Genomic DNA, 26,528 nt, shown 5'->3' on the forward strand with positions numbered 1-26,528 from the left:
GAGTAATTATCAGTGAATTAAACGATGCTGCTGTGACATGAGACTGTCTGACATGTTTCTATGACTTGGTAGAAACCTGAAGAACTAAACCCATGTCTCCTTTTCAAACCACCCCCCCCCCCCCCCCCATCTCATGGCAGCAGCTGCATGCCACCAGCCAGATGTGCCCCAGCTTTGGAAAAACTGACTTGATGTGACCCCCTGGGACTTCCTTGTTGGACATCATGGGATGTGGCACCTCTGTTGCTATGGAGACACAAGAGAAAAAAGTGGAGACAGGTAAAGGTGTGTGGCAGGTGGCTGTTACTATGGTCCAGGACTGAGGAGTGTTTTTTTTTTTTTGTCATGTCAATGGAAACTTTAGACATTTGGACGTGCTGCCCCCGAGGAGAGGTGTGAGGACACACTGGCATCAAATTAGAGCTGAGGTGTGGGTACACCTGGTCTGTGGGTAGATCAGGTGGGCAAAAATAGGCTGTAAGTGTTGGATGCTAATTGGAGTACAAGCTCAGAAATAACTTTGATGAGGTGTTTAGGAAGGATGATAGAAGGGAACATAGTGTTACTCATATGCTTGTGTACTTGCACACTTAATTTCCTGCATTCTGGTGAAAGTTTCTGCACCAATTTGTGCATTTTCTGCATCAGTTTATGATTTAAATGTCTTTAATGTTGTTGAAGCAAAAGTCCTTTGCTACTTCTGTGCTATTTCTGGAGGGGACAAATGCACATGTTCTAAATATTTTCTAAATAATTAGGGTGACATGCTCTCCCCCTCCCCAAAATTTACACCTATGTCTACGAACACTCTGCCATTGACAGTATAGATCCTCAAATATCTCTTGTCCTGTCCTCAGTTGATGACAGATTGATTATTTCTGGGCTGATTAATAATTTCATTGATTTTTTTGAGCTGAACATTCTCTGTATGCAGCTTCTTAGATATAAAGATTTACTACTTTTCTCAGTTTTTTTGTTCTTTGGTTTTTGGTTTTTAACAAAATAACACTTAGTCATATAACACTGAGTTCAAGATGTCACCTTGAACTCAGTGATGGGTGATTTTCTTTAACATTTATAGACTTAACAATTGATTTACTGAGAAAATAACTGTCAGACCAATCAATAATGGAAATAATCATTAGTTGCATCCCTATTAAAAACTAGGGGTGTAAGAAAATAATACACTTGAGTATTGCAATGTTATGTTTTGTGATACTGCATTGATTCTCAGAAACTCTCAAAATTTTGAATCACACAGAGCCCCTAAAGTCCCAAAAGGGATTTTTTTTATTATCTTGTGGGAACATGTTATTATATTGTAGATAACTCTGTACTGTAGATAAATTGTGCACACAATATAGTAGTTAGCCCATTATTTTGTGCACACTAGATTAAGATTGTTATAGCACAAGATAATTATGTTGTGTACACAAGGTAAAACAAAAAAACCTTTCAGGACTTGGATGTTACGGGAACCATGATAAATACAAAATACAGATCCCACTGTTCAGATTGCATAAAAAAGTAGTCTTTTTTGGGGCGTCGGTAGCGTAGTGGATAGTGCCGGCGCCCCATGTACAGAGGCAATGCCTCGCTGCAGCGGTCGCAGGCTCGACTCCGGCTTGCAACCCTTTGCTGCATGTCAACCCCCTCTCTCTCTCTCTCTCTCTCTCTCTCTCTCACCCCATTTCAATCTGTCTTGTTCATTGAAGGCAACAAGCCCCCAAAAAAATAATCTTTAAAAAATAGTCTTTTTTTGTTGTGTGTTCTTTATACTAACATGGTTTTACAAAATTAGATTAAAATATAAATTGAGATATATTGCCTTGCTTACACTATTGCAGTATATTGAATATAATAAATGAATATATTGAAATATTTCTCAAACTTAAAACTTGTGTTTCCTTGCGTTGAACAAACAGTTTGTGGACTGTGAAAACAAGATTTTTTACCTCTGACTTTGCCTTTGACCACTTTAAAGGAGAGCAAAAATAAGAAAACATTTGTGAATCCCAGAAATCAATGGGTATTGACAAAATAAGAACAAATCGTAGATATGAGCAAACATAAGGGAAAATTTGTTCGTATATTGTGTCTTGCATGAGGCTCATTACCTGGAAACTGTTCCATAAATAGTGTATTATTAGCAGAAGTTCCTCTGAGTTATTACACACACACACACACACACACAGGTGCACACACACACACACACACACACACACGCACACACCAGATGTTTGACAGATGGTGGTTTTCTTTCTTCACAGTCTGTCTTCTCTCTTTAATGAGCGCTGTTTCTCCTGAAAGCTTTTTTAATTTACTTAGTTTTTCCAGTCCCACTGTTGCTCATGGCCTCCCCTGTGTCTTGTTATCTCTGTGTGTGTGTGTGTGTGTGTGTGTGTGTGTGTGTGTGTGTGTTGCCTTGCACATGATTTTATTCAATTACCTTTTTTTCTGCACTAAATTGTAGTTTTTTTTCTCCCCACAGACGACACAGTGAAGTCTCCCAGCCCAGCTCTGAGTAAGACCCTGCTCATCTATCAGTCTGTGACATATGTGATGTGTGCATACATCCATGTATATGTGTGTGTGTGTGTGTGTGTGTGTGTGTGTGTGTGTGTGCGCATTTTTACATTTTACATATTTACACGGTGATGTTTATTTTACAAAAGATGCATTCAAATTCAGAATCAGTTCCTGAGTTAGTGACACAGACGTAAAATGTAATATTCCTGTCACTTTGTGCTGGAACTGAGAAGCACCATGCTGTGCTGGAACACTGAATTAGAGCTCACATGTCATATTCATGCACTGTTTGTATGTGACTCCAGATATTTAAACATGTCTCCCATTTTTAAAAAAAAATGTAAGAGCTCTTGTTTTTGTCGCAGCTATGAAGGCAGCTGTTCTGATCCAGCGATGGTACCGGCGCTACATGGCCCGTCTGGAGATGAGGCGCAGGTACACCTGGAACATCTTTCAGTCCATCGAATATGCCGGGGAACAAGACCAGCTACAGGTGACTCTGCTTAAAAACTTAAGTCCACATGCACGCTAATTTTCAGAAGCATCATAATAAAGCTTGAACATCTTTCTGCTTTGTTTTTCTTTCCTCAGCTCTCCAGTTTCTTCAGCTTCATGCTCGACAACTTCACACAGCTGAATGGAAATGGACCAGGTAAGGAGCCAAAATGCTCTTCTATCCACAGAGTAGTGGATCGTATTGTGTACTGAAAACTTGAAATTCATTGTTGTTATTTGGAAATGTTGGTGATAAAGCTGATTTTAAGGAAACGTCATTTTCTAACAGTGCTCACAGTGTTGGAGAAACCACCTAAAACTATAGTTTACCAGCTACTTCACAATAATACATGGTTAAACTACATCTTAACTACCAGTATTCTCAAGAAAGTTTTCTTGTCAAAATAAAACTGCTCTCAAAAAGTAGTTCAACTACACCCAAACTACATTATGGGAAATGATCACTATGATCACGCCTGAGTCTGGACCTCCATGCTTTTACATGAAGGTACAACTCCTGAATTAAGTGTAGGTGTGTTTGATTTAGGGAGTGAGGCGGGCCAGTCCTCACCCAGGCAGCCCAAGGATGAGTTTTAAGGAGACGAGAGGGAGCAGTCTTTGGGGTGGAATTAGGAACACGCTTAACTTTTAGGGAAATTTACAATATTTGATTGTAGATATTTTGGATGCAAATAAGATGTGATTCTAGTCAAAGAGCAGGTTAAGTCTTTGACCCTTTGACCAGAGCAAATTGACAAATTGGGAAGAAGGCAATGAGCAATGAAACAAGAAACAACCCCAAAAATTTGCAAGAAATTAGAAAAAAAGAGAAAATTAATGACAAGAAAATAAATAAATAAATAAATAGATCAAATAAAATACTGTAAAACAAACAAGTAAATGACCTGGAAATTTAAATATTATAATAATTCTCTACCATGATTTTAAATATGTAATAATTATAATTGTAAATTTTCTTTTCCCTAGTTTTTTCTTTATTCCCTATTATTTTAAATAATTAAAAAAATCGATTTACTTATTGCAATTTCATTATAACAAGACATTTCTTACCAAGTTACTCATTGCCTTTTTCCCATGGTTCCCATGAAAGAAATTGCACCAATTTGCCGAAGGTCCAAAGGTTTAAAAGCATCTGAAAGCAGCATAAAAAAGTGATGTTGCTCCAGTTTTAAAGGGTTAAATGACAACCATGGCTTATAAGCGGTGGCATTGTGCTGTATCATATGGCAAAAAAGCACCATCAGTCATGACTGTGCAGTTTTTAATGAACTACACAAACTATACGACCCAAAGTAGTACTACTGAAACTGAAACTGTAGTTAAACGAGTATTTGAACTACATTTAGTTCACTACACCCCAACACTGAGTGCACATGCGGATACAAATGCAGGAACAAAAATATATTCTACTTAATTATTTTTGCATTGTGCATGTAAAGCATTCACTCGTAACAGCAGCTTCAGGGCTGCTTGTGTCTCTGACGTACTGAAGCTTAAATATCTGAGGTGATTTTGAGTCATTTAACCTTTTATTCATGTCCTTTTTTAGCTTTGAATTATTGTTTTTTTATTCATTTTTATTTTGGTGTGGTGTATGATTGAAGAAAGATGTTTTCAACTAACTATCTACTTGAATCTAAATAGTGAGAGATGGAATATTAACATTACAGTAGGTGGTGCAGTTGGTGTTTAATGGTTGTTGGAAGGTTATATATAGATGTTTGTTTTTCTTAACCTCCGTCAGTTAACACCAGTTTTGTTAGTCATCCCACTGTATTTTGGTCTACACTAGAAAACCCATTGCGTATACCCCGTTGCTTAGCAACTACTGTGAATGTGGAGGCCAACGTGTTGGTGTGTTGCACTGACACAGCTGTGGCTTAAGTATGTATTGACCCTCTCATTGCACTAAAAAGCATAACGCTCCATTGACAAGCTCGTCCTCAGGTCAGCACGTATTGCTTAACATGTGCTGTACATCCTCTATGTGGGTTTTACACTGAGTCAACATAAGTGAGGCCAGACTCTGTTGTCTGTGTTTATTATATACAGCATCTGTGTGTGTGTGTGTGTGTGTGTGTGTGTGTGTGTGTGTGTGTGTGTGTGTGTGTGTGAGACAGAATAGAGGACATTTAATCGACACAAAAGGGAAAATAGACAAAAGACGTACAAAAGAGAAATAGGCCTGGAGGTAGATGTCTGTTCGTGGCTTGTTTGTTTGCATAAATTAGAGGGTTTCATTAGCATATTGGAGTGGTCTTTTAATACAACGGTGAGGTCACACAGAGCTGGATGTGCTGCTGTGTCAAGCTGTTTATCACAGGGAACTACAAATTATAACCTGTATATATATATAGGATTGTAGTTCAGTGGGCAAACCCTCCTTTTATTTATTTATTTTTTATTTTTTAATCNGAAAACATGCAAAAAAGTAAGAAATCAGGAAGGGGGCAAACACTTTTTCACACCACTGTATATAGGATTGTAGTTCAGTGGGCAAACCCTCCTTTTATTTATTTATTTTTTATTTTTTAATCCAAGCACGATTTTAAGGTGACACTTTCTATTAAGGCCATGCCCATAATGCATTATACGCACATTTGTAAGACAATATAATGCATAGATAAGCCTTTATAAAACTCTGAATTAATGTTTACAGTCATGAATGACAAGTTTATATTTATAAACAGTTAAAAGTGGTTGAAATAATGTAATATCCTCCTGGGACTTTATCCTTTTTAATTTATCCTAGCTGTTTGGGATAAGTAGGACCAAATAAGTATAAAAAAACTAAACATTGTCAATGATAATTAAGTTCCAATGTCCTCAAACAAGTCCCAATGTCTTCTAATGAGTACTACCGAATTAACAGCATCTTAGCTTGTTACTGTTGCTAAAATTGGTCAAATTTGTCACCGTATCAAACTACAAACATTATTAATCATAAATAAACAAGATTCAACCATAAAATGTGATCAGGTTTTGGACCATGTCCACTTTTTTGTCTGGATCGGCTGCAGACTGACTTAGCAGAGATGGCCGCCATCTTGTTTTTACATGGATTAGTGTATTGTGCTCTTACTACCACTAGATGGCACAAAAAAGTGTCTACGAACAAGGACAATAGGCCTAAGTTAAGAGGAGTGAAGTATAAGGTGAAGTTAACCGTAAATGTGATGTCCACATATGAGCACACAGGGTCTCAGGAGGATATAAGGTCAGCATTTATGACCTAAGCAGCCAGCCATCAGGGGGCAATTGAGATGTCATGGCTTCACTTTTGGGGAGCGGTCATGCCGTCTGTCTTTACTATACAGTCTGTGCTCTCCTATGTCTTTAGATTCAACTCATTTTGACTCAAGTGACAACACTTGAGTCCATTTATCAGATTTTGTGCATCAGGAGCCATAAAAGGCTTTATACAACTTTTCCCAAATGTGCAGTATGTATAAAATTAGTGGAGAAGCCTAAATAAAACTCTGTAATGTAGGTTATTATGGGAGTATAAAACAGTGTGAGGATTCCACTTTTTGCTTATAGTGGTCGTAATACCTCAGGGCTACTATTAGTATGTAAATAAGTCTGCCATCAGAGATTTTGTCGTACTATAATATCTGTTACTCCAAGGGATCTAATATCTCTGGTTTTAGGCCACTGTGGGTAATGTTACAGACCAATGAGCAGTACTGCTTCATGGTAATGACAGTATGGTCACAGCCGCTTACATTGTCCTCCAGACTTGATCTCCCAGCTGCTGGACCCGGTGGTGGACCCCTGGTTAGACAGAGAGACCTGCTACAACTTGATCCCTGTTCCAGAGTCGTACACCGGGCCCCGACTGTCGTTTCCCCTCTCTGTCTCTGATACGAATGCTCTCCTCAGTGCATTTAAGGAGCAGCAGGTACTGTAATAAGGGTCTTTCTCTCTCTGTTAGTTTCATTGCCTCATAATATTTTGAGTGTTTTTACAGACTCCATTACTTTTCACAGACTCTACATGCCAGATATGTTCTGCAGCTGCTGTACGAGACCAAGAAGCTCCTCAAACAGATGCCCAACATCATCCACCTGTCGACATCCTACACCAAAGAGATCACTATATGTGGTGGGTGACCAGCGCCTCTGTTTCACTTGCAAATTCAAGATTCATAGTTGTCATTTTTAAAAGAAAACTTTTTATATTTGTAAGTATTCCTTAAGTACACAACAGTCGTTTGAGTCTCATCGTTGCCATTTGCTGCTGTGATGAGCTGCTGCTTGTGCACCTGCTACATCACACAGTACAGTGAGCAGCTGAATAAATAAATAACCTGCTTACTGGTCAAATGATCACTGATGTCTTTAAATGTGTTTTAAATACAGCTAACTGTATCTTAATGGCAGCGTTCCATGAATGGAGGTCGTGTTTATTTGCACACTGATCAGGCACTTGACTCCTTTTTCACTGCTGCCTCCTCCTGCAGATACGCATCTCATTAAAGCCAAGAATACTTGTTATGACTAAAACAGAAGACACAACGTTTGGTGGTTGTTTTCATACCGTCGGGGAATTTTACACCTCCTCTGTAAATCAGGGATTAATTAAACCAGAAATAGGATTTAAGGTTCTTAACTGCTGTGATTTTTTGGCACAGGTGATCTGCACGGGCGGCTTGATGACTTACTTCTTATATTTTATAAGGTAAAGCTAAATTTTTTAGCATCGTTCAAACATCGCCGAAGTGTGCACTCAATACATCTACGATCTGATTTTAAGTTTGTTGATTTCACTGTTGTTCAGAATGGCCTTCCCTCTGCGGAGACGCCTTACGTGTTCAACGGGGACTTTGTGGACCGTGGGAAAAAGTCCGTAGAAGTAGTCGTCCTCCTGTTCGCCTACCAGCTGCTTTACCCTGATTACATGCACCTGAACCGAGGCAACCATGAAGACCACATCATGAACCTCCGGTGGGTTGGGTGAAGAAGTGAAATGAAAGAAAACATGTGTCCATCTAGGTTTACCACAAACACAAGGGTACTAAAATTAATTTTTATGTTGTTGTTTTAGATATGGGTTCACAAAAGAAGTCATGCAGAAATACAAGGTACCGTGAAGACCACACACATGTCCTTATTCTGCTTTTATTATGTCCAGAACTCAGCTGTGAAAATAATTCCTTTCCTGCTGCATGCAGACTCATGGACGAGAGATCCTCCAGCTGTTTCAGGATGTTTTCAGCCTCTTGCCCGTCGCGACGGTCATTGACGGGAAGATCCTGATTGTTCATGGAGGGATATCAGACCAGACCGACCTGGACTTCCTCAGCTCCATAGAGAGGCACAAGGTCAGTGGAAACAAGCGTCCTTCAGCTGTGTTGTTTTAGCTGCAGTAATGGATTTTGGCCACAAGAGGTCAGAAAAGTATTTTTAAAAATGCTGACAAATTCACAGCCAACACTCGACAATGTAGACTGGTAACATGTCACCAAACAGCTGTCTAAAGTCAGATCCAGCAGACAAGGTCCATGCTGAATGCTAAAGTGTTTTTAAACAACTTTCAGTGCTGCACATCACATACCTTTTTATTGCTTGTGTTTTTTTATTCTTTTAAATGACTGGCCAAAGATACAGAAAATGATCATTCATCAATCAGATAAATGAAAAATAATGATGGATTTCTTCATGAACAGCCATCTAAAAATTGAAATTAAAATTCATTGTGTTCTCATTAAGTCCATAAAAGCAATTCTGTGCAAATCACTGCTTGAAGAAGAGGAGCATATGGGGCTTTACAGTGTGTACAACATACTGTAGGTTACCCTCTGACCTCAGACACTCAACATACGTCAGTTTGAACTTCAGTTTAGAAAGCAAATAACTTTGTTTTAACCTTATTGTATTTCTGTCTTCCCTTCTCTGCTCCTGTAGGTGAAATCTGCCCTGAGGTTTCCCAGGTGTAGTTTGGAGCAGCTGGACATCAGTCAGTCCTGCAGACAAATGAAAAGAATGAGATCCACAGCCAGCTCTCGTCCCAGCAGCAGTCGCAGCTACAACAAGAACCAAAGAACCCCGAACCACAGGTGTGACAGCACTGCAGCCCACACACGCTCACAGATGTTGTAGGGGTTTTATTAAGGTCAGTGTACTGTTAGAGTTCTCGTCTAAAGCGACCCTCTCTTCTACTCCTTCTGTAGAAAGAGGCGATGTGGACACAGCCGACAAGACAGCGCCGCCTCCACTTCTTCCTCCTCCTCCTCATCATCCTCGTCCTCTTCGCTCTGCTCTCCTCGAACTCCATCGTGCCTCTCTCCTCGTCCGTGCCCGTCTTCTCCCTGCACGCCTTACAATATCAATGTCCTCCAAGTGCCTTTCCTGGACTCTCTGTCCTGTGTCCCCCCTCCTTCGCCTCCACAACAGGATCGGGATTGGAAACAGGTGGATTCAGTGGAGAAGAAAATAATATTGCTCAATTCCGCTGTATAGTGTCTTATTTTTTCTGATTTCCTCTCTGCTGCAGATAGTGGATATATTGTGGAGTGACCCTAAAACCCAAGAAGGCTGCAGTCCCAACACATTCAGAGGAGGAGGCTGCTACTTCGGCCCTGACGTCACACAGAGACTGCTGCTCCAACACGGACTCCAGCTGCTCATCAGATCCCATGAGTGCAAACAGGAGGGATATGAGCTCTGTCATGATGGACAGGTAGATGGCATGCAACAAATCCATACAGATTGTCCAAACGCTTAAAATGATTGAATCAGGAGACATAAATTGTGCTTGTTTGTTCTACAGGTGATCACCATTTTCTCAGCATCGAACTATTATGAGGAGGGAAGTAACCGTGGTGCCTACATCAAAGTAGGCAGAGAGCTGGTTCCCCGCTTCTACCAGTATCAAGTCAGCCGCACAACACGCAAACTCACCCTGACACAGAGGTACAACAGCTGTCTGGTGTGCTTATGTTTGTTTAAAGTGGCTCTTGAAGATTACAGTCCTGATTGACTCGCTAATCAATGCAATTTATTACGACAGGTCACAGAGGTCTTGGGGCAGCGAAACAAACTATTGCTGATTTAATAAAGAAGTCAGGCAATAGCCTTTTTCCATCATTCTGTGAGCAATAGTGATGTGATATCATGCTGCACATAGGGTTTTGTTACCCCACTAACTTGGCCTGACACACTCTCATATCTAAACACAATGTGAGTTTCAAGTCACACACTATAATATTTTGCGATGACTGGGAACTTGCAGGGTCACTATTTGCAAGGCTACAACTAGATTGCTTCTGAGATTATTCCCCATCCTGCTCCTGGTGAAAAACTCCCTTCAAGAAATATGACATGTTAACAATTTCTTATGTGTCTGCAAAAATACATAACTCAAGAAACACAAGCTAAAAGGTGTCATATGTCTATAGTAGTCTTGTCAACTTTGGCATCAATGTAATCCATGAAGAAACTGTGTTTGAGTTTACATTTTGGATTTTGTCACCTTAACCATTTCAAAAATAGAGATTTCTCACTAAAATAAATAACGTTAAAGATAGTAGAAGTAAAGACACATAAAAACTGGACTCTGGAAATTATTCTCTGATAGTGAAATTGCTTGAAAAGTCATTTGGTGTAAGGCCAGTATAAGTTGGAGGTGTGTCGACTGCAGGAGCCCGTGTCCATTACTTTCTGCAATATTTCAAATTGATCCACAAAATCAAGGCGAAAATCACCTTCTTTTTTTTGTTTTGCTACGCTGAATGCTAAATTGAAAAAATGCATTGCATTTCCTTTGACCCTTTCATAATAAATGTCAACTTGTGTTTCGCCAGTTAAGTGCTTTCAATGTAAGGCTACAACAGTAGGAAATGTTCGTTTTACATTAACTTAATACAGCATTTTTTCTGCGAATGTCAACCTCGTCACCCACTTCATAATAATGGGAATGTACTATATATAAATTGCAGAACCTTCATCAGTAGGCCATAGGCTTAATGACTTAATGGACTTTTATTTTAATGAAAATTTACTTTAAAGTGAGGCAGATTAACCACAGCTGGATGTGGCAGTACTGGATTGATGAAAGTCGTCTACTGGATTAGTTCATTCAGATTTTGTCAAAACAAGAAATTTGAAGAATCAACCATGGGCATTTTCACTATTTTAACTTATATATTTTAACGTTTCAAAGTATAAATCATTGACACGTCAGTCAACAATGAAAATAGACTTCTGTATGAAAGCTCAGTCTTAGTTAATGACGTGTGTGTCTGTAGAGTACGAGTTGCTGAAGGCTCTGCCCTCAAGGCCCTGAAGGAGAAGCTGTTCTCCCATCGCTCTGAGCTGCTGTCGGGCCTCCAGCAGTACGACCAGAATAACACAGGTGCGCTTTTTTCACTCCGTTTACCTCACTTATAAACATGTATTTACCCAGGTGGACATGTATAGTTGTTATATTAAAGCATATCTTTCTTTCAGGTACTGTTACAGTTTGTGAATGGGCTCAGGTGCTGGAGTCTGTACTGAGACTGGATCTGCCCTGGAGGACACTTCGTCCACACTTAGCCCGTCTGGCACCAGATGGCAGTGTGGAGTATCAGTCCAGCTTTGAGGACATGGAACCAGGGCTTCCTCTGCCTCAGGTCAGAGAGGTGAAGGGCTCTCCTAATCAGAGGTGGAAAGCAACCAAGTACATTTATTAAAATAGTGTCCTTAAGGGCTGTTTTGAGAAACTTGTGACATACCATTCGTATTTTGCCGGTAAAAAGTTTGCAGAGGAGACTTGACCTTTTTTACTTGACAGTAACAATAGGATGCCCTGCTGGAGTTTACACCTCTCTATATTCAGGAATAGGAGTACTTTTACTTATAAAGGAGAATTTTTCCCTAGTGGTACTGGAGCTTTGAGGATTATAGTACTTATTCGACCATTGTTGCTACTAAACATGGCTAGTGGTTGTTGAGTATTCTGCTTTTATATTTTCCCCTTTTCTTCTTTTAGGTGACTCCAAACTTGGCTGAAACTCTGTTCAGATACAGGACAGACATTGAGATTATATTCAACATTATAGACAAAGACCATTCAGGTAAAAAAATATTGAATCTCTTTGAAAACGATGTGTCAGTCATCCAGAATGAATTCCTTTAAGTTCTGTCTGTGTTGTCGTGTACAGGTCTGATCTCCATTGAGGAGTTTCGTCACACCTGGCGGCTCTTCAGCGCCCACCTGGGAGTCGATATTGATGACAGTGCCATCGATGACCTAGCTCGAAGTATCGACTTCAACAAAGACGGCAGTATAGACTTCACAGAGTTCCTGGAGGCCTTCAGAGTGGTACACAAACTGGACAACAAGGATCACCAACTTAATGGAAGGATGGATAGAGAAAAGTGTTTGTGAATAAGAGTCTGACTACTCCAGTATCGAAGTGCTGTATGATCAGCAGAGAAACTAACAGTGAACAGAAAGTAGGACAGCAGGGAAAAGATGAAATATTTTAATATTTATTAACACTTGAACATTAAAACTAGAAGTTATTATTGTTGCATTTTGTCATTTGTTGGCGTATTTTAGCCACGCTATAGCAGGGTGGCTCTAGGGATGGTAATGTCAGTCTCTGGGTTACTTCAGTCCACCACTTTGGTTTCAAAGTGAAAATATTCTTCACAAATATTGGATGGCTGACCAGAAACTTTATACAGACATTCATGGTCCACAGAGGATAAGTTTGTAAGACTTTGGTGATCCATTGACTTTTCATCTAGCACCACCAGCAGGCCAGAGTTCTCAGTGCAGCGAAACCTCTCCACATCAATCAAATGGTTTGGCATGCATTTTAAGACATTCATGGTCTCCAGGTGATGGATCCTAATGACTTCAGGGACTGACGTTCCCTCCAGTGCCACCAGCAGGCTGAGATTTTTGAGCATTTTGGTGTGAAATGGCTCAATAAAAGTTTAAAAGGATTGGTGTGACATTTGGTATTATCTAGAATGATTATGTTAAAGGAACAGTTGACCACACAATCAAAATATATATTATTCGCCTTACCTGTAGTGCCATTTATCAATCTACATCCAGGGATGTTGCTCGGTACACGTCCTGCATCCCTGACGCATTAAAATCTGAAAGGACGCAGTAAACTCACTTTCAATGCATCCAGGGAATGCACCCGATTATTTTCCCAGATAATGCTACATTGTGAACAATCCTCAAAGGAGTGGCGTCTGTGACTTAACTTATTTCTTATGTCACAGAGACCACTGAGAGCAAAACTTGTGTTTTGGACATTATCATCATACTATCGTTGATGTGTCGACGTTTTTGTAATAGTGCTCTGCACTGATCTGACACCTGCCTGCCTGCTGTAATCCCAGGCTGTCTTAACCTCTGTGCCACCGTTGCCTGGCTAAAAGGTGGCGGTGTCGGCGGCACAGTATGGCACAGCACAGAGGGAGGCCACTGGGGACCACCAGTGGACAATAACCTTATATTTTAATGCCTGTGTGCCGTCAACAGCCGTGGTCGGAGGCACTATGTTTTTGGGTCGTCCTTCCATCTGTCTGTCCCTCCCATTCTCGTGAACACGATATTTCAAGAATTCTTTGGCAAAATTTCCTCAAATTTGGCATAAATGTGCACTTGGACTCAAGAATGAACTGATTAGAATTTGGCAGTCAAAGTTCAAGTTCACTGTGACCTCACAAAACATATTTTTGGCCATAACTCAAGAACTCATACACTAATTATGACAAAATTTCACACAAATGTGTAATAAAATGATGAAGTGGCGGGTGTAGTTCAGTGGAAAGAAAATAGTTCTACATGAAACTTTAAAAATAAGGTCTGTGGATTATCTTGAGTAAACAGGTCATGAATTCTGGAAAGAGACTGTTGTTGCTGTTGACTTTTTCCAAATGTTTTTTTTTTTTTTTTGGCCCTTTGAGCACCTCAAGCAGACTGCCATCCAATTATATTATTTTTGAGAGAAGGCACACACCCTTACAGCTAATACCTCCAACACTCAGCACCTCACACCAAGACAACTTAGATTGATAAATGCCACTGCAGGTAAGAGGAAAAATATGTATTTTGGATTTGGGGGTGAATAGCTGCATTTATATAGCACTTATCCAGAGCACTTCACAATTTGCCTCTTATTCACCAGTTCTCACACACACACACTCACCGATGGCTCCTATCTTCTGTGCAAGGTGCTGACCTGACTACTGGGTCACCGAGGTCACAGCAAAGTCACCAAGACACCACACAAACCTCGAGCAAGTCAAAATAAATGCTAGGAAAAGTATGGAGCTGGTTCTGGGACTACATATTTTAGGTACAGTTTGATTAAGCACAGAGGTCTCCTCAGACTCCTGTGTGATGCAGCACTGTTACCTGTCAGTGCTGTAGTATTACATGTATTGATGCCCAAAGACTTCAGCAGTAGAAAAAAAATAGAAACACACTGATGCTAATGTTACAGTTTCAGCTAGTGTGTTCAGCTCTTTACCAAAAATGAATAAAATCTTTTTTAAACCAATGACTTGTATTTTGTGTTTGTTTTCAGACCAAGGGTGTCAAACTCATCTTTCATTTGATCTCAGGTGGGCTGGACCAGTAAAACCACTGCATAATAATCTATAAATAACAACACCTCTAAAAGCATGCTGGTATTTTTGGCCAACTGCATTTGACATACTGTGCACTGGGGCATACTAAATATTTTTCTGTCACACTACAAAGTATAGTAGTATGAGTACTGGAATGTGTTTTAGTATGTGTGTGTTCCTACACTACTTCACTCTGGCATCCTGCCTACTATAATTACCATACAGTGAGAGCTGTTTAACAGGCCCAGGCATCCTGTCAGTAAATGATGGGTTCAGATTTTACTGTGCAGCACACACACTAAACGTGCACATGCTCTCCAGTTGCGAGAGGCTTCAGAGGTGAAGAGTGGGAGACAAACAGGGAGGTGTGGGGACTAATCATTTTTAAACTGACTGACAAAAAGGAGGAAAAACATCCAAGAACCCTGGCACTAAAACAGGATGCTCATGTCTAAGTGTTTGATAGCACTTTATGTCTTAAAACGAGTAAAACTACTTACTCTAAAGCAGGTAAAAACAGTGTTTCCCGTTTCCTCCTTATCCATCTGTCAGAGTGTTTTGCACTGTCTTCCCCCTCCTTCCTCCCTTCCGTCCTCCCATCTGCCCATCCTACAGTAATCCCAGGACACATCTCCCCTCCCCTAAATCTTCAACCTCTCATATCCTTCCCACTTTCACTGTCCAAGTACTTCTCTGTATTCTCCCATCACATCTGGGAGTTCAGATGGAGCTCCTGGCAGCACTGGTTGCTCTGCTCTGCATCTACGCTCCAGGTATTTCTTCAACTTAACTTCCATACTTGTGCTGTGTTTCCAGACAACAGCACGCATTCATTGTGAAACTGTCCTACAGTGTGTGGAGCTGCAAGATGCAGTGGTTTAAGACACCTGGAGAACGGGCAGACGTTTTTCCGGTATGGTGGACTGCTAGTGATCTTCCGCTGTCGTCCTGGTTACAAGCTCCATGGATACAAAACCAACAGCTGTGTGTCAGGACACTGGTCCCGGGATACCCCAGTATGTGTTGGTGAGGCGCTTCATTCATGAATTCTGTTTCTGTAAGTCGATGCATTTAGAGGATTATGTTGAATCATTTGTCTCAACTTTTGTTCAAGTAGTATTCTCCTTTTTTTTTGCTTTTGTTATAGTGCAGAGTAGAGAATTTGTAGAGAGCTGAGAGGAGACAACAACAAAGGCAACAGAGGTCCTCGGTCAGACTCAAATTTTTCTACTTTCCATGATATCCTTTCCCCTCTGTCAGGTACTGGCTGCTCCAACCCAGGGCCGCTCACCCACGGGACGAGCAGCATGAATGAGGATGGCTCCTGGGCAGTGTTCAGCTGTAATAGCGGCTTTCGGCTACATGGGCCCTCAATGTTATACTGTAAGGGCCACACCTGGAATAGTACAAAGCCTGTGTGCAAAGGTGAGCCTAAAAAATACTTCGCTATTAAAGCAATAGTTTGACATTTTTGAAAATATGCTGTCTTGCAGAGGGTTAGATGAGAATAGTTATACCTCTCTCATATCTGTTGGGTAAGTTTGTAGATGGAGCTAGCAGCTATTTAGCTCAGCATAAAGACTGGGAAAGGGGGAAAAGGATAGTTTGTCTCTGCTTGAAGGAACATGCATTGGTTTCAGTTTCCGAGAAGCGTTTGAGCCACCAATCATGGGTGTTTTTAACTGACCCTCTGCAGCATTTCACAGCTTCATTTGAGCCACCAAACCCAGGTGCTTTTCACCCTCCTTTTCCAGTAACTTTTGTGCCACCAAACTCAGGTATTTTAAACCAAAACATGATCTTTTCCTGACCATAAACAATGCCTAAACCTAATCAGACATTTGCCACAGTGTTGCTGAAAAGTGTCATTCAATCATGGTTTTACAGAAACGTACAACGAGAACATTTTTTTTCTGGCCATTAGGTTGTCTAAGTGTGTATTTTCAGAGATACAGGACTTCAGAGCAATAGCCATTTGTTTTTGGGATAACGGGCTGTCGCAGAAATTTGTTAGTGGTCCAGCTGGACATTTTTCAGGCAGATGGGGCTTCGGTATTTTGGTCCGTTGGAATAATGGGCAGACCACTCATATATTACTGTAAAAATATAACGAGCAGTATTGATCTTTTCATCTAACTCCAGCCAAGAGAGTGAATAACCACAGATGCAAATTAGCTATTCAGCTAACTCTGGTATAGAACCTGTTCTGTACATGGTCCCTGTCAGCTAAACCAATAAACCAAACTAAACTAAACTAAACAGAATTTCCCAAAATTATTGACTATTCCCTTAAATGTGATCTTGGTACTGTCTTTGTATCACATTGCGTTAATTCTCCCATTTTCATTGATTCCAAACAGCACTGTGACTGAACTGAGACTCTTCTCTCCTTGTTAGAGTCCGACATGATGAGCTCAGTCTTGGGTGTCAGTGTTCAAAAGCCAAACATACACCAAGACTTCCAGGCTGCCGCAGTTTTGAAGACACAGCAACAATCCCACTACGACATCCTCGCCAATACTGCCTCCAAAGAAACAAACCTCAAATTCGGCTTGTTGTCTCACACGCAATCCCAAATGTCCCACAGGGAGAGGATTAAAGTGACTAACCCCAAAGTCCACCTGCAGCAAGATTTTCAGTTTCTTAATTTGAAAGTCAAAGATGGAGTCCAAACAACTCATCATGAGGCTCAACTTCAGGAGGCAAATAAAGCTCAACGACCAGAAACTGGAACTGGAAGACATGGCTCAGAGGCAAAAGCTTCACAGGAGGAAGCAAAGAAGCTGGATGAAGTTGCCTCTAAATCACATCTATCAACCACCACCTCATCTACCTTATCATTAGTGTCAGGAACAGAAAGATCAGCATCTTCACCACCTTCATTTTCAACAGCCCATACACCTGCTGTCACAAATGTGATGTTTGCACCGACTTCACCTCTCCACCTCACAAAATCTCCTTCCCCTGTGCTTGGCAGTGAAAAAGTGCCAAAGTTTGAAGAACCTGTCACATCCTGGGATGATGTGAATCCATCTGAAGTGGTAACCAGCTCCTCACAAACTGCAGATGAAGACCAACAGGCTGAAACTGTCCTCCAGTATCCTCCACTGTCTCAGCCTGGGTCCGTAGAGAAAGAGGAGCCCACCGAGACGTCAAAATACACTTTATCTACTTTGGTTTATTTGATTTCTACCACTCTCTCCTCTACTTCATCACCTGCTTCCTCTGCACCCTCCCTCTCTACCTCAACTACCTCAAGTCCCAGCTCCACCAAGTCCAATGATGTGCCTTCAAACACCTCCACCACCACTGAGCCAAGATCTCACCAAACTAAATACCACAACCTCACAGTGAACACCACCTCCAAACCACCTCTGCTGGCTGCAAGACTCAGACCCATGTGCACGTACCCACCTGTGCCCGCTCACGGGACCTTCTACTTCCGGAATGTAGAGAACCCAGGTCCCAGGGAGTACAGACATTACATACAGTACGCCTGCTACCCTGGTTACACGCTGGCTCATGGAGACATTCACAGCTACTGTCAGCAGGGGGGCACCTGGAGCGGAGTCACACCTGTTTGTCTGGGTAGGTGGTGTCGCTGCTTTTCGACTTTTCTTTGATTTATTTGAAAATGGCTGACAAGGAAAAGGAAAGATGTGCCTATAGGTAATGGAAAAGGGAGCGTGCTAAGTGCTTTATTAAGATATTGTTTTGTTGTTTATCGTTTATATTGTTATACAGAAAGTCATCACATTTGAGAAGCTGGAATCGAGTAAGTGTAAACTCAATGTGCTTAAGATACATCGTATATGATAAACATGAAATATCATGTAAGATAATAAAGTATTACATATATAGAAACAAGGGGGACATGACAAAAACAAATAAGGTATTATCTTTATTCTTTAAAAAAAAGAGGAGATTCAGTCTGTGTTTCAGTCATATAGATTTATCCTGTCAGTTATCTGTTTAAAAGATAATAACATCAGTTCTTCTGCTACACAGATCATCTCATCCTGAAATAACTCATACTGCCAAAGATCAGTTTTAACGCTACGAGTGAGTTACAGCCTCTGCTGCTGTAATAGATTCAAACTGAGTCCTCTCCAGTCATTTATATCTGCCAACCCTGAGAGTCAGCACATAAATGCTCAAATTCATCTCTCATATCGTAGCTGTTGTAATGACCCTTAAAATTTGTTAATTCTCCCTGAACTGATCCATCCTCGTTCCTTACTGTTTGTCTCCAGAGTTGACACCATGTTCAGTCAACAACGGAGGCTGTTCCCAGCTGTGCTCTCACTCCCAGCACCACAACCAGACCTCCAGTCAGACCCAAACCAGAACTCAGTGCCACTGCAGAGCTGGATTCACTCTGCTGGATGATGGGCGGACGTGTCGAGGTGAGCTTGTTTATGCCTTTTTCTGTCCTTCTAACATTCTTCCTGAATCCTCTGAGATCTTCCTAATAACAATGCAGCGTGCACTGAGACGTGTTACAGCACAACAGGGAATCTCCTTCACATGTTTTATGTGTCTGATGTTTCACGGCTCACAGACGAGCGTACAAGTGAGCTGTGAAGTTTATGGCAGCACCATCTACTTGATACTTTAGATAGTCTCTAAGTTACACGTGCCTGCTCACACACACCCTATCATTTGTGAGAACCATTAGTGGATAGTGTTGATATTACTTTTGAACAGTGTCATTATCAGTGTTCATTTTGACAGACAGTCCTCTCTGACTGATTATAGCTTAGTTTCAGCAGTAGAAATTCCACTGCAGTAAAATAAGGCTTGTAAACATTCCTGTCTGACAGATGGTTCAAGAGAAATGAGCATTTATTTTGGTCCTCACTTCAAAAGATTTCATCCTTCTTGGACCAGACTTTGTCCACATGGTCTTCTATTTGTAAAGATGTGTGAGGATACGTTAAGATGTTGAACCAGTAAGACAAGAAAGCAGAGGTGGAAAGAAACTAAGCACAGGTATGTCGTGGACCAGGCAGTCAAAGCACAAAAAACACAGGTTTAAAGTTTGTGTGGTTTGTGTGGCTGTGGACACGGCCATCACAATGTCATTAAGCACAGTTTGGGGGTACTTTTACTTTACTTAAGTATCTCATTGTTAGGCTACTTCACACTTCTACTTCACTACACTTAAGAGGAAAAAATACTTCTTACTCCACTATATCTGCCTGACAGCTGGAGTTATTAGTTACTTTGCAGAATAAAATTTTACAAACAAAACATGATCAGTTTAAAAGATGATACTGTGCTTTAGATTAAACTATTCAGCAGTATATAAAGTAACAAAATGTGCTCCACCTCCACCAGCTGTAACATTAAAATGCTGATTATGAGTTAAGGCATCAGTAATAAAATTCCAATTATATGCTGTATATAATAATAAACTCATTGGAAAGTAATACTCTGCTCAATAAGCACTCTTATTTCAAGCAGACTTAAACATTAGACTTGTACTTGTAACAGCAGATTTTTTTTTTTTTTTTTACTTAACAGTATTTGTACTTTGAGGAAAAAATAGGGACTGCTGCACTGGCTTACGGCTCTGTGTAGTTAGTTGTAAAAACAATCAGGTGCTCTTCAAGGATGGGGCAAAGAGTCACAAATATAAAAAAACAACTGGCCAGCTCTGTCAGTGTATAAGTCCATGGTATAGACAGTCCAGAAAATACATCCAAGGCATTCTGACTGCAGTTAAAAATCCTTTATTAATACATGGATAAACAAACAAGTTTCGACTGAAGTCTTCATCAGGATGGAAAACGCACTGGAAACAGGTGTGCAATTGAAGAGCATGTACAGATCATGTGACACAGGTCACAAAAAAAGCCAGCTTTAATGCAGCTGATAAAAAACATCCGGTAGAGGCAGGTAACTTAGGGTGTTTTCACACTTGGTCCTTTTCAGCCCTCTAAGCGGACTCAGAGTGGTGACTCAGCATTTTTTTATGCATATGGGAACACTCCAAGAGAACTCGGACCCCTCTGAAGCGAACTGAACTCGGGAGATGGTCTGAGTTCAGTTTGCTTCAAGTCTGCGGTGTGGTTCACTTAACCTGTGCCTTGTGAACACAAAAGGCTCCGGGTCCGCTTTGCCTTTTGCTACTGTATTGTAACCCTCCAAACTTGCCGTAGACAGATCTCACACTATTTCAGTGGGACACATAATAAACACAGTGGAACCATGGCCACAGGTAATGACAGCACGACCAGTGGACTGACGATGAAACAACTGCATTCCTCTAGCTATGGAACGAGGAAATCATCAAATGGCAACTGTCCACAACGTACAGAAATGCTTAGGTTTTCCTCCAATTTTAAGTTCATAACCGCACTGCAGTGCCACATCCAAGTAAAAACAAAACTATGTCAATATATAGTATATATAGTGTGAACAGAAAGAAGATTGAGGCCCCATCAGAGCTGAAGTTGACCAGAAAGAGAACGGAGTCCTTTTTCTGTTGGTCCACCTTTTGGTGCACTTTAAAAGGACTGAGTTTAGTTCATTTAAAAAGGACCAAGTGTGAAAACACCCTAAAAAAAACAAATGAAAGTAGAACCAAAGCTAAACTGAAAACCAACCGCAATAATACGATGAACTCAGGTAAAAAACGGTGCACAGAACGGCACCAAGTACACAGGGATGAACGCAGGATGAACTGATAAAGAACAAAGGGAAACACACGGGTATATATACACAGAAAACTAATCACAAGAACGAGACACAGCTGGAGGAAGGAGGACACAAGCAAAAGGAGGGAAATGGGGATTGGCTAACAACAAGGGTTGGGTGGGGAACACGAGGGTGGAGCAAACAAGACTAATACAGAACAGGTGTGAAGGGAAGACTCTGGGAACCAAGGCTATTCAAGAGAAGGCTGAGACACGGGGTCAAACATGGGGGGATTGCACATGCGCAGTGTAACTTGAGCTGCGATGCTGGAGGGTGACAGCAGGGGCGCTGGATAAAAAGCGCAGGATCCGCTCAGGCGATCAAGGAGTGCGCTTGGTGCGGTCTGCTTGGACTTTGTTGTCGGAATTGCATCCCTGTCATTCTCACCCACAACGCAGGCCACCAGTGACAGTCCAGTAATAAGCTGTGAAAATGACATGCATGCACATCCCCTTTATTCTGCGGTCTCACGCCATCTACTGAGCCTTTGAGGAAGTGCAGACCAGATTTTACTGCGCATGTGCAATCCCCCCATGTTTGACCCCGTGTCTCAGCCTTCTCTTGAATAGCCTTGCTGGGAACAGGGAAGGACTAACGAGACAGGTGTGACAGAAAACAGGCGGGAAAACACAAAGACAGGAAGTAAAACCAGACATGACACATGAGGAGAGAATCTACAAAATAAAACAGGAAAGAGTTTAAACATGAAACAAGGAACACAAACAGAAAACTCCAAAACAAAACAAAGGATGACAGATTATAAACAAAAAAGCCAGGATCATGACAATATTGGTATAGCTTTCATAGTAAAATAATATTTATTAACATGTGCACGTAACAATGAAAAATGTGAAAAGTCTTTGGCGATTACACTCCATCGAGATTGATTTTAGGAGGGTGATGAATCCATAGTCGAATAGGGAACCCTCCAGGGTGTAGACGCTGGTGGAGGCAGAGGTGGTGAAGATGAGATGAGAAGAGGATGTGGAGAAAATGGAGAAGTGCTAATGATCTGGATGAGTCTTCGTTGAGCTTGTCCTGGACTCTGGATACGATGGCTGAAGATGAACGGGGTGGAGGAGGGCGCGACAATCGTGCCTAAAATGAGGAGAGAGAGGAGAGAGCAGATTTAAAATTTTGCCATAATACATCCCCCTCAATGATACATGTCCAAAAAACATGACTAACAGTCAATGATATAAGAAGCCAGAAGTACATAATAATGATGGTGCACCACTGCTTTCCTAGATGGCAAGAACACCAGAGGCAGAGCTGATCTACAAGCTCGCTGAGTCCTTTCTGCACATCCTTGTTTCCTGTCTCTGAAGAACAGGAAGTCAGAAATCATCTGCGATATGGTTTGCTCATTACAGGCCAAAACAGCAAGCAAACATGGAGACACATCAATGACAGAGCGGCAGAGGGTCATGATCACCTTTCATCTGCTGTGTGTTTCTTTCATCTCAGTGCAGCCTGCAGTGTGTTTTTGTCACACTGACTGAACACAAGAGTGTGTGTTTTAATGAATCTGTGTCCATCCTGTCATTCTATATGTTCTGTCTTTATGTGTGTAATAATTACTGTTTGCATGTGAGAAGATTTAGACGAGTGTGTGGAGAGACAGCATCAGTGTCAGCAGACATGCATCAACACATTTGGTTCCTTTACGTGCAGCTGTGATGACGGCTACAAGCCAGCTCCTGACCAGACGTCCTGCACAGGTGTGTATGTGTATGTGTGTGTATGTGTGTGTGTCTATAAGTACATTTGTCTCTGTTCATGTCATTACATCTATAAAAAAGTGGTTTTTTTGCGTCACTCTCTTTCTTTCCAGACGTGGATGAGTGCCTGCTGCCTGCAGCTGTAACAGGCTGTGTGTTTGGCTGTGTTAACACTCCTGGGAGCTTCTACTGTCAGTGTCCTGCTGGCTACAGCCTTCAGACTGCAGACAGCCACTGCAGAGGTTAGCGGACACACGCTAAACATTACGTTAAACCATGCCTTGCTTGATGTGGATCTGAATATTAAATAAATCATTAAATATCCCATTTTTAAACCAAATTATGTACATATACTGAAAGTCTGGTTTGGTAGTTCCTACTTGAAACCATTCAGGTGTTCAGTCTTTTTATTTTTCTTCTTCACCGTTTTTGGAAAAGTGGTCCGTACTTCTACAAAACAAAATCAAATTATATCTACTCTAGGTGCTCTGTCTATTACCTTGTTATCTTGTATTCAGTGAGGAAAACTTGTTTTTCTCGTATGCCTCTATGGTGAAGGAAGATTTAAAAAAAGGTGGACATTCTTCATGGTTTGAAATCATTGGGGACAATGTTTAACAACAGCAAAACTATATCAAAATATCCATTTACAAACTCACACAACTCGTGCAGTAAAATCCAAGTTACAGATCAAATGCACACTCTTGCTCAGACACACTACTTTTCTGTGTATGAGACTGTTTGTACAAGTGTGTTTTAAAGGTGAAGTGTGTAATATTCAGTGGGACTTGGTGGCGTCTAGCAGTAAAATTGCAGTATGCCAACGGCCCTGTGTAGAGCCAGTGTTTAGTTTGTCTGTTCTAGGCTACGGCAGAAACATGGCAGTGCAACATAGCGATCTCCATAAATGAAGACCCACTCCCTATGTAGATATAAACAGCTATTCCAGGGTAGGGAGAACACAAAAATTCTTATTCTCAGTTCATTATGTGTTAAAGGGAGAACTTCCACCAATAAAGCCCCCTAAATCCTACACACTGAACCTTTAAATAGACTAAAATGTATGTGTTTGGGAAGTACTGAGCAAACGACTGGAGAAATGAAACTTGGAATATACTACACGAGTTGTGTGAGAGTTTATAAAAGGATGTTTTGATGTAGTTTTGCTGTTAAACTCGGTCCCCATTTACTTCAGTTAATTAAGGACGTTCACTTTTTTTTTCTTCGTTCAGTGTGGAGGAATGAGTGAAAAACAGTTTTCTTCAGGTATTCAAGTTAACACATGGTCAGTATTCCTTTAAGCTATGGGGAAGTGTAACCCAAGAGTTACATGACTGACACGCTTGCTTTGGTTTGATGGTAACATTCAATACCATTTGCTGTGTGTTGCATTCAGTAGCTTACAAAACCTGCAGGCTGTTTTTCAGTGACAGAACAACAATCCTTTTGATTGTTTCCACCAGGCATATGTGGATAAAGTCAAATTTTTTAAAGAAACATTACCAAAAAATGAGCACCAAGCATTGCCAACACTAACAATTATGTCTTTCTATCAATGTAACTTTGTCCTTTGCACTTTTAATAATATATCAATAAAACAGATCCTGACATAGAAAAGGTGTAGACTTAAACTGCATTTTTTCATATCCAGATATAGATGAGTGTGCTGCTAATCAGGGGCTCGGGCCATGTGCAGAGCAGTGTCACAACTCACCGGGATCCTACCGATGTTCCTGCACGTACGGCCACATCTTAGCTGGAGACGGACACAGCTGCATCGCTGAGTGTCCACCTGGATACAGGAAGCAACCGACAGCAACACCTGAGAATTCAACTGCACAAGCTTTAAGGGAGGAGTGTGTAGGTAGGAAAATAAATAAAACCTTGCATATCTATATATTTCTCTAAAGACATCATCGGTAGAGTTCTCAAACTTGTGTGTCCACACAGATATAAATGAGTGCGAGGAGGAAACGTGTGAGTGGCAGTGTGTCAACCTGCCAGGCTCTCACCGCTGCATCTGCCCCAGAGGATACACACTCCACAGAGATGAACGACGTTGCAAAGGTCACTGGGGTCATACACACTCATACTGAGTGAAATTCATTTAAATGATTATGTCAATGTGTAAATATATTTACTGTAACTATGTATACTAAGTGAGGATTCTCTTCCTCTCTTCCAGACATTAACGAGTGCAGTCGTAAAAATGGAGGCTGCTCTCACCTGTGTTTGAACCAGAAAGGTGGTTATAAATGTGCCTGCCCAGCCTCCCATCGCCTCTCCCCCTACAGCTGGAAGAAATGTGTACCGAGGACAACAGCGAACACTGCTGGCTGAGCTGGATGACACCCCAGACAGGCCAAACACATGCTGGTGGTGGAGTCTGTACTATTTTTTATCGCTCCGCATGTCTTCTCTCTTTGTGAAGAGACAAGAAATAACACATAAGCAAGCATCACTACAGTTTTAACTGATGGTGCGCTTCATCCTTGGATCCATGAAACTGACTAACACATGGCTGTAGATAAGAACTCCCACTTATATACATATGAGCTGCCTGTCAAACTTATTAAACAGATTTCAGCCATTTCTCCTTTTAAACTGTTTTTTATACTTAATTAAAGAAATGAAATAATTTAATTAATTAGTTATTAATTGATCCATTTTGATTGTTGGATTTAATATTTTTGTTGTGTGTGTGTATATATGCTTTAAGTTTGTGGGTGAATAAACATAAATGTATTAATCATAATCCCTATATTTAGTCATGGATATAATTAATGAAATTGATGAATTGATGAATTAATAATTTTGAAATGGATGGGAAACTTTCCAATGTAACACTGCAGAAGGTTAATATTATAATTTGTGGTAAACTGTCTGTCACCGGCAAATTTAGTTATTTGCGATGTTTCCTTGCCTCATTTGTGAATTCAGCACCACAATCTGAGCTCTTAACACTCTCTACACAAACCTAAGGGAAAAGTAAAAAGTTTTTACCTGTTATTCGGCAGCAGGGTGTGTCTTCCCAAGATATTAATCTTACACTTGTCTGATTTCTGCCCAGAATAATGAACGTTCCAACACTTGAAATCCAGTATTTCCACGGACCTCCACTGATGCTTTAGTCACGGGCTAAAAGGTACCAGGAGGAAAAAAACAAAAGAAAATGCTCTTCTGTACATTAGGATTTTTATATTTAAATTTATATGGTGCATTATTATTTAAAACTAAATAAAAAGAATATAAATAAAATGATTGCTTTATTCTAATGAACAATAAATAAACTATTAAACTGTCTTAGCAAATGAAGCAACACTTAACAGTTAGTGGCAATAGCTACAATAACAATCATAGTAAAAATATAAAAGTAATATGAATTGTTCTTAAAGTAGTTTGATATTATATGTTATGAGTATATATTAATATATGATAGTGTATGTATGTGATAATAATAATCATATGTGAATAA

General features: G+C 40.6%; 2 protein-coding genes and 1 long non-coding RNA gene across 3 annotated transcripts; 2 read left to right on the forward strand and 1 right to left on the reverse strand.

The window, feature by feature from the left end:
* Positions 1-188: 188 nt before the first annotated feature.
* On the forward strand, positions 189-12,417 carry ppef1 (protein phosphatase, EF-hand calcium binding domain 1). Its single transcript, XM_050047001.1, has 18 exons — positions 189-279; positions 2,492-2,524; positions 2,895-3,022; positions 3,121-3,181; positions 6,783-6,946; positions 7,035-7,149; positions 7,679-7,725; positions 7,825-7,991; positions 8,092-8,128; positions 8,219-8,368; positions 8,952-9,103; positions 9,218-9,458; positions 9,541-9,726; positions 9,817-9,970; positions 11,296-11,400; positions 11,496-11,659; positions 12,019-12,103; positions 12,191-12,417. The coding sequence occupies exons 1-18, from the start codon at positions 225-227 to the stop codon at positions 12,415-12,417; spliced, it is 2,271 nt and encodes a 756-aa protein (XP_049902958.1). The 5' UTR covers positions 189-224.
* A 2,902-nt stretch (positions 12,418-15,319) lies between these two features.
* Positions 15,320-25,393, forward strand: si:dkey-163f14.6 (uncharacterized). Its single transcript, XM_050054213.1, has 10 exons — positions 15,320-15,403; positions 15,483-15,656; positions 15,891-16,055; positions 17,028-18,218; positions 18,884-19,036; positions 22,931-23,053; positions 23,167-23,295; positions 24,705-24,917; positions 25,004-25,120; positions 25,239-25,393. Exons 1-10 carry the CDS (start codon positions 15,355-15,357, stop codon positions 25,391-25,393), a joined length of 2,469 nt encoding a protein of 822 aa, XP_049910170.1. The 5' UTR covers positions 15,320-15,354.
* On the reverse strand, positions 20,350-26,193 carry LOC126396278 (uncharacterized). The gene is made up of 4 exons (XR_007570556.1): positions 26,057-26,193; positions 25,280-25,474; positions 24,768-24,845; positions 20,350-22,430 (listed from the first exon to the last, which is right to left on the reverse strand). It is a non-coding gene; the product is annotated as an uncharacterized LOC126396278 (long non-coding RNA).
* Positions 26,194-26,528: the final 335 nt, after the last annotated feature.

The sequence above is a fragment of the Epinephelus moara genome, chromosome 1, assembly GCF_006386435.1.
Source record: "Epinephelus moara isolate mb chromosome 1, YSFRI_EMoa_1.0, whole genome shotgun sequence".
NCBI classification, from domain to species: Eukaryota; Metazoa; Chordata; class Actinopteri; order Perciformes; family Serranidae; genus Epinephelus; species Epinephelus moara.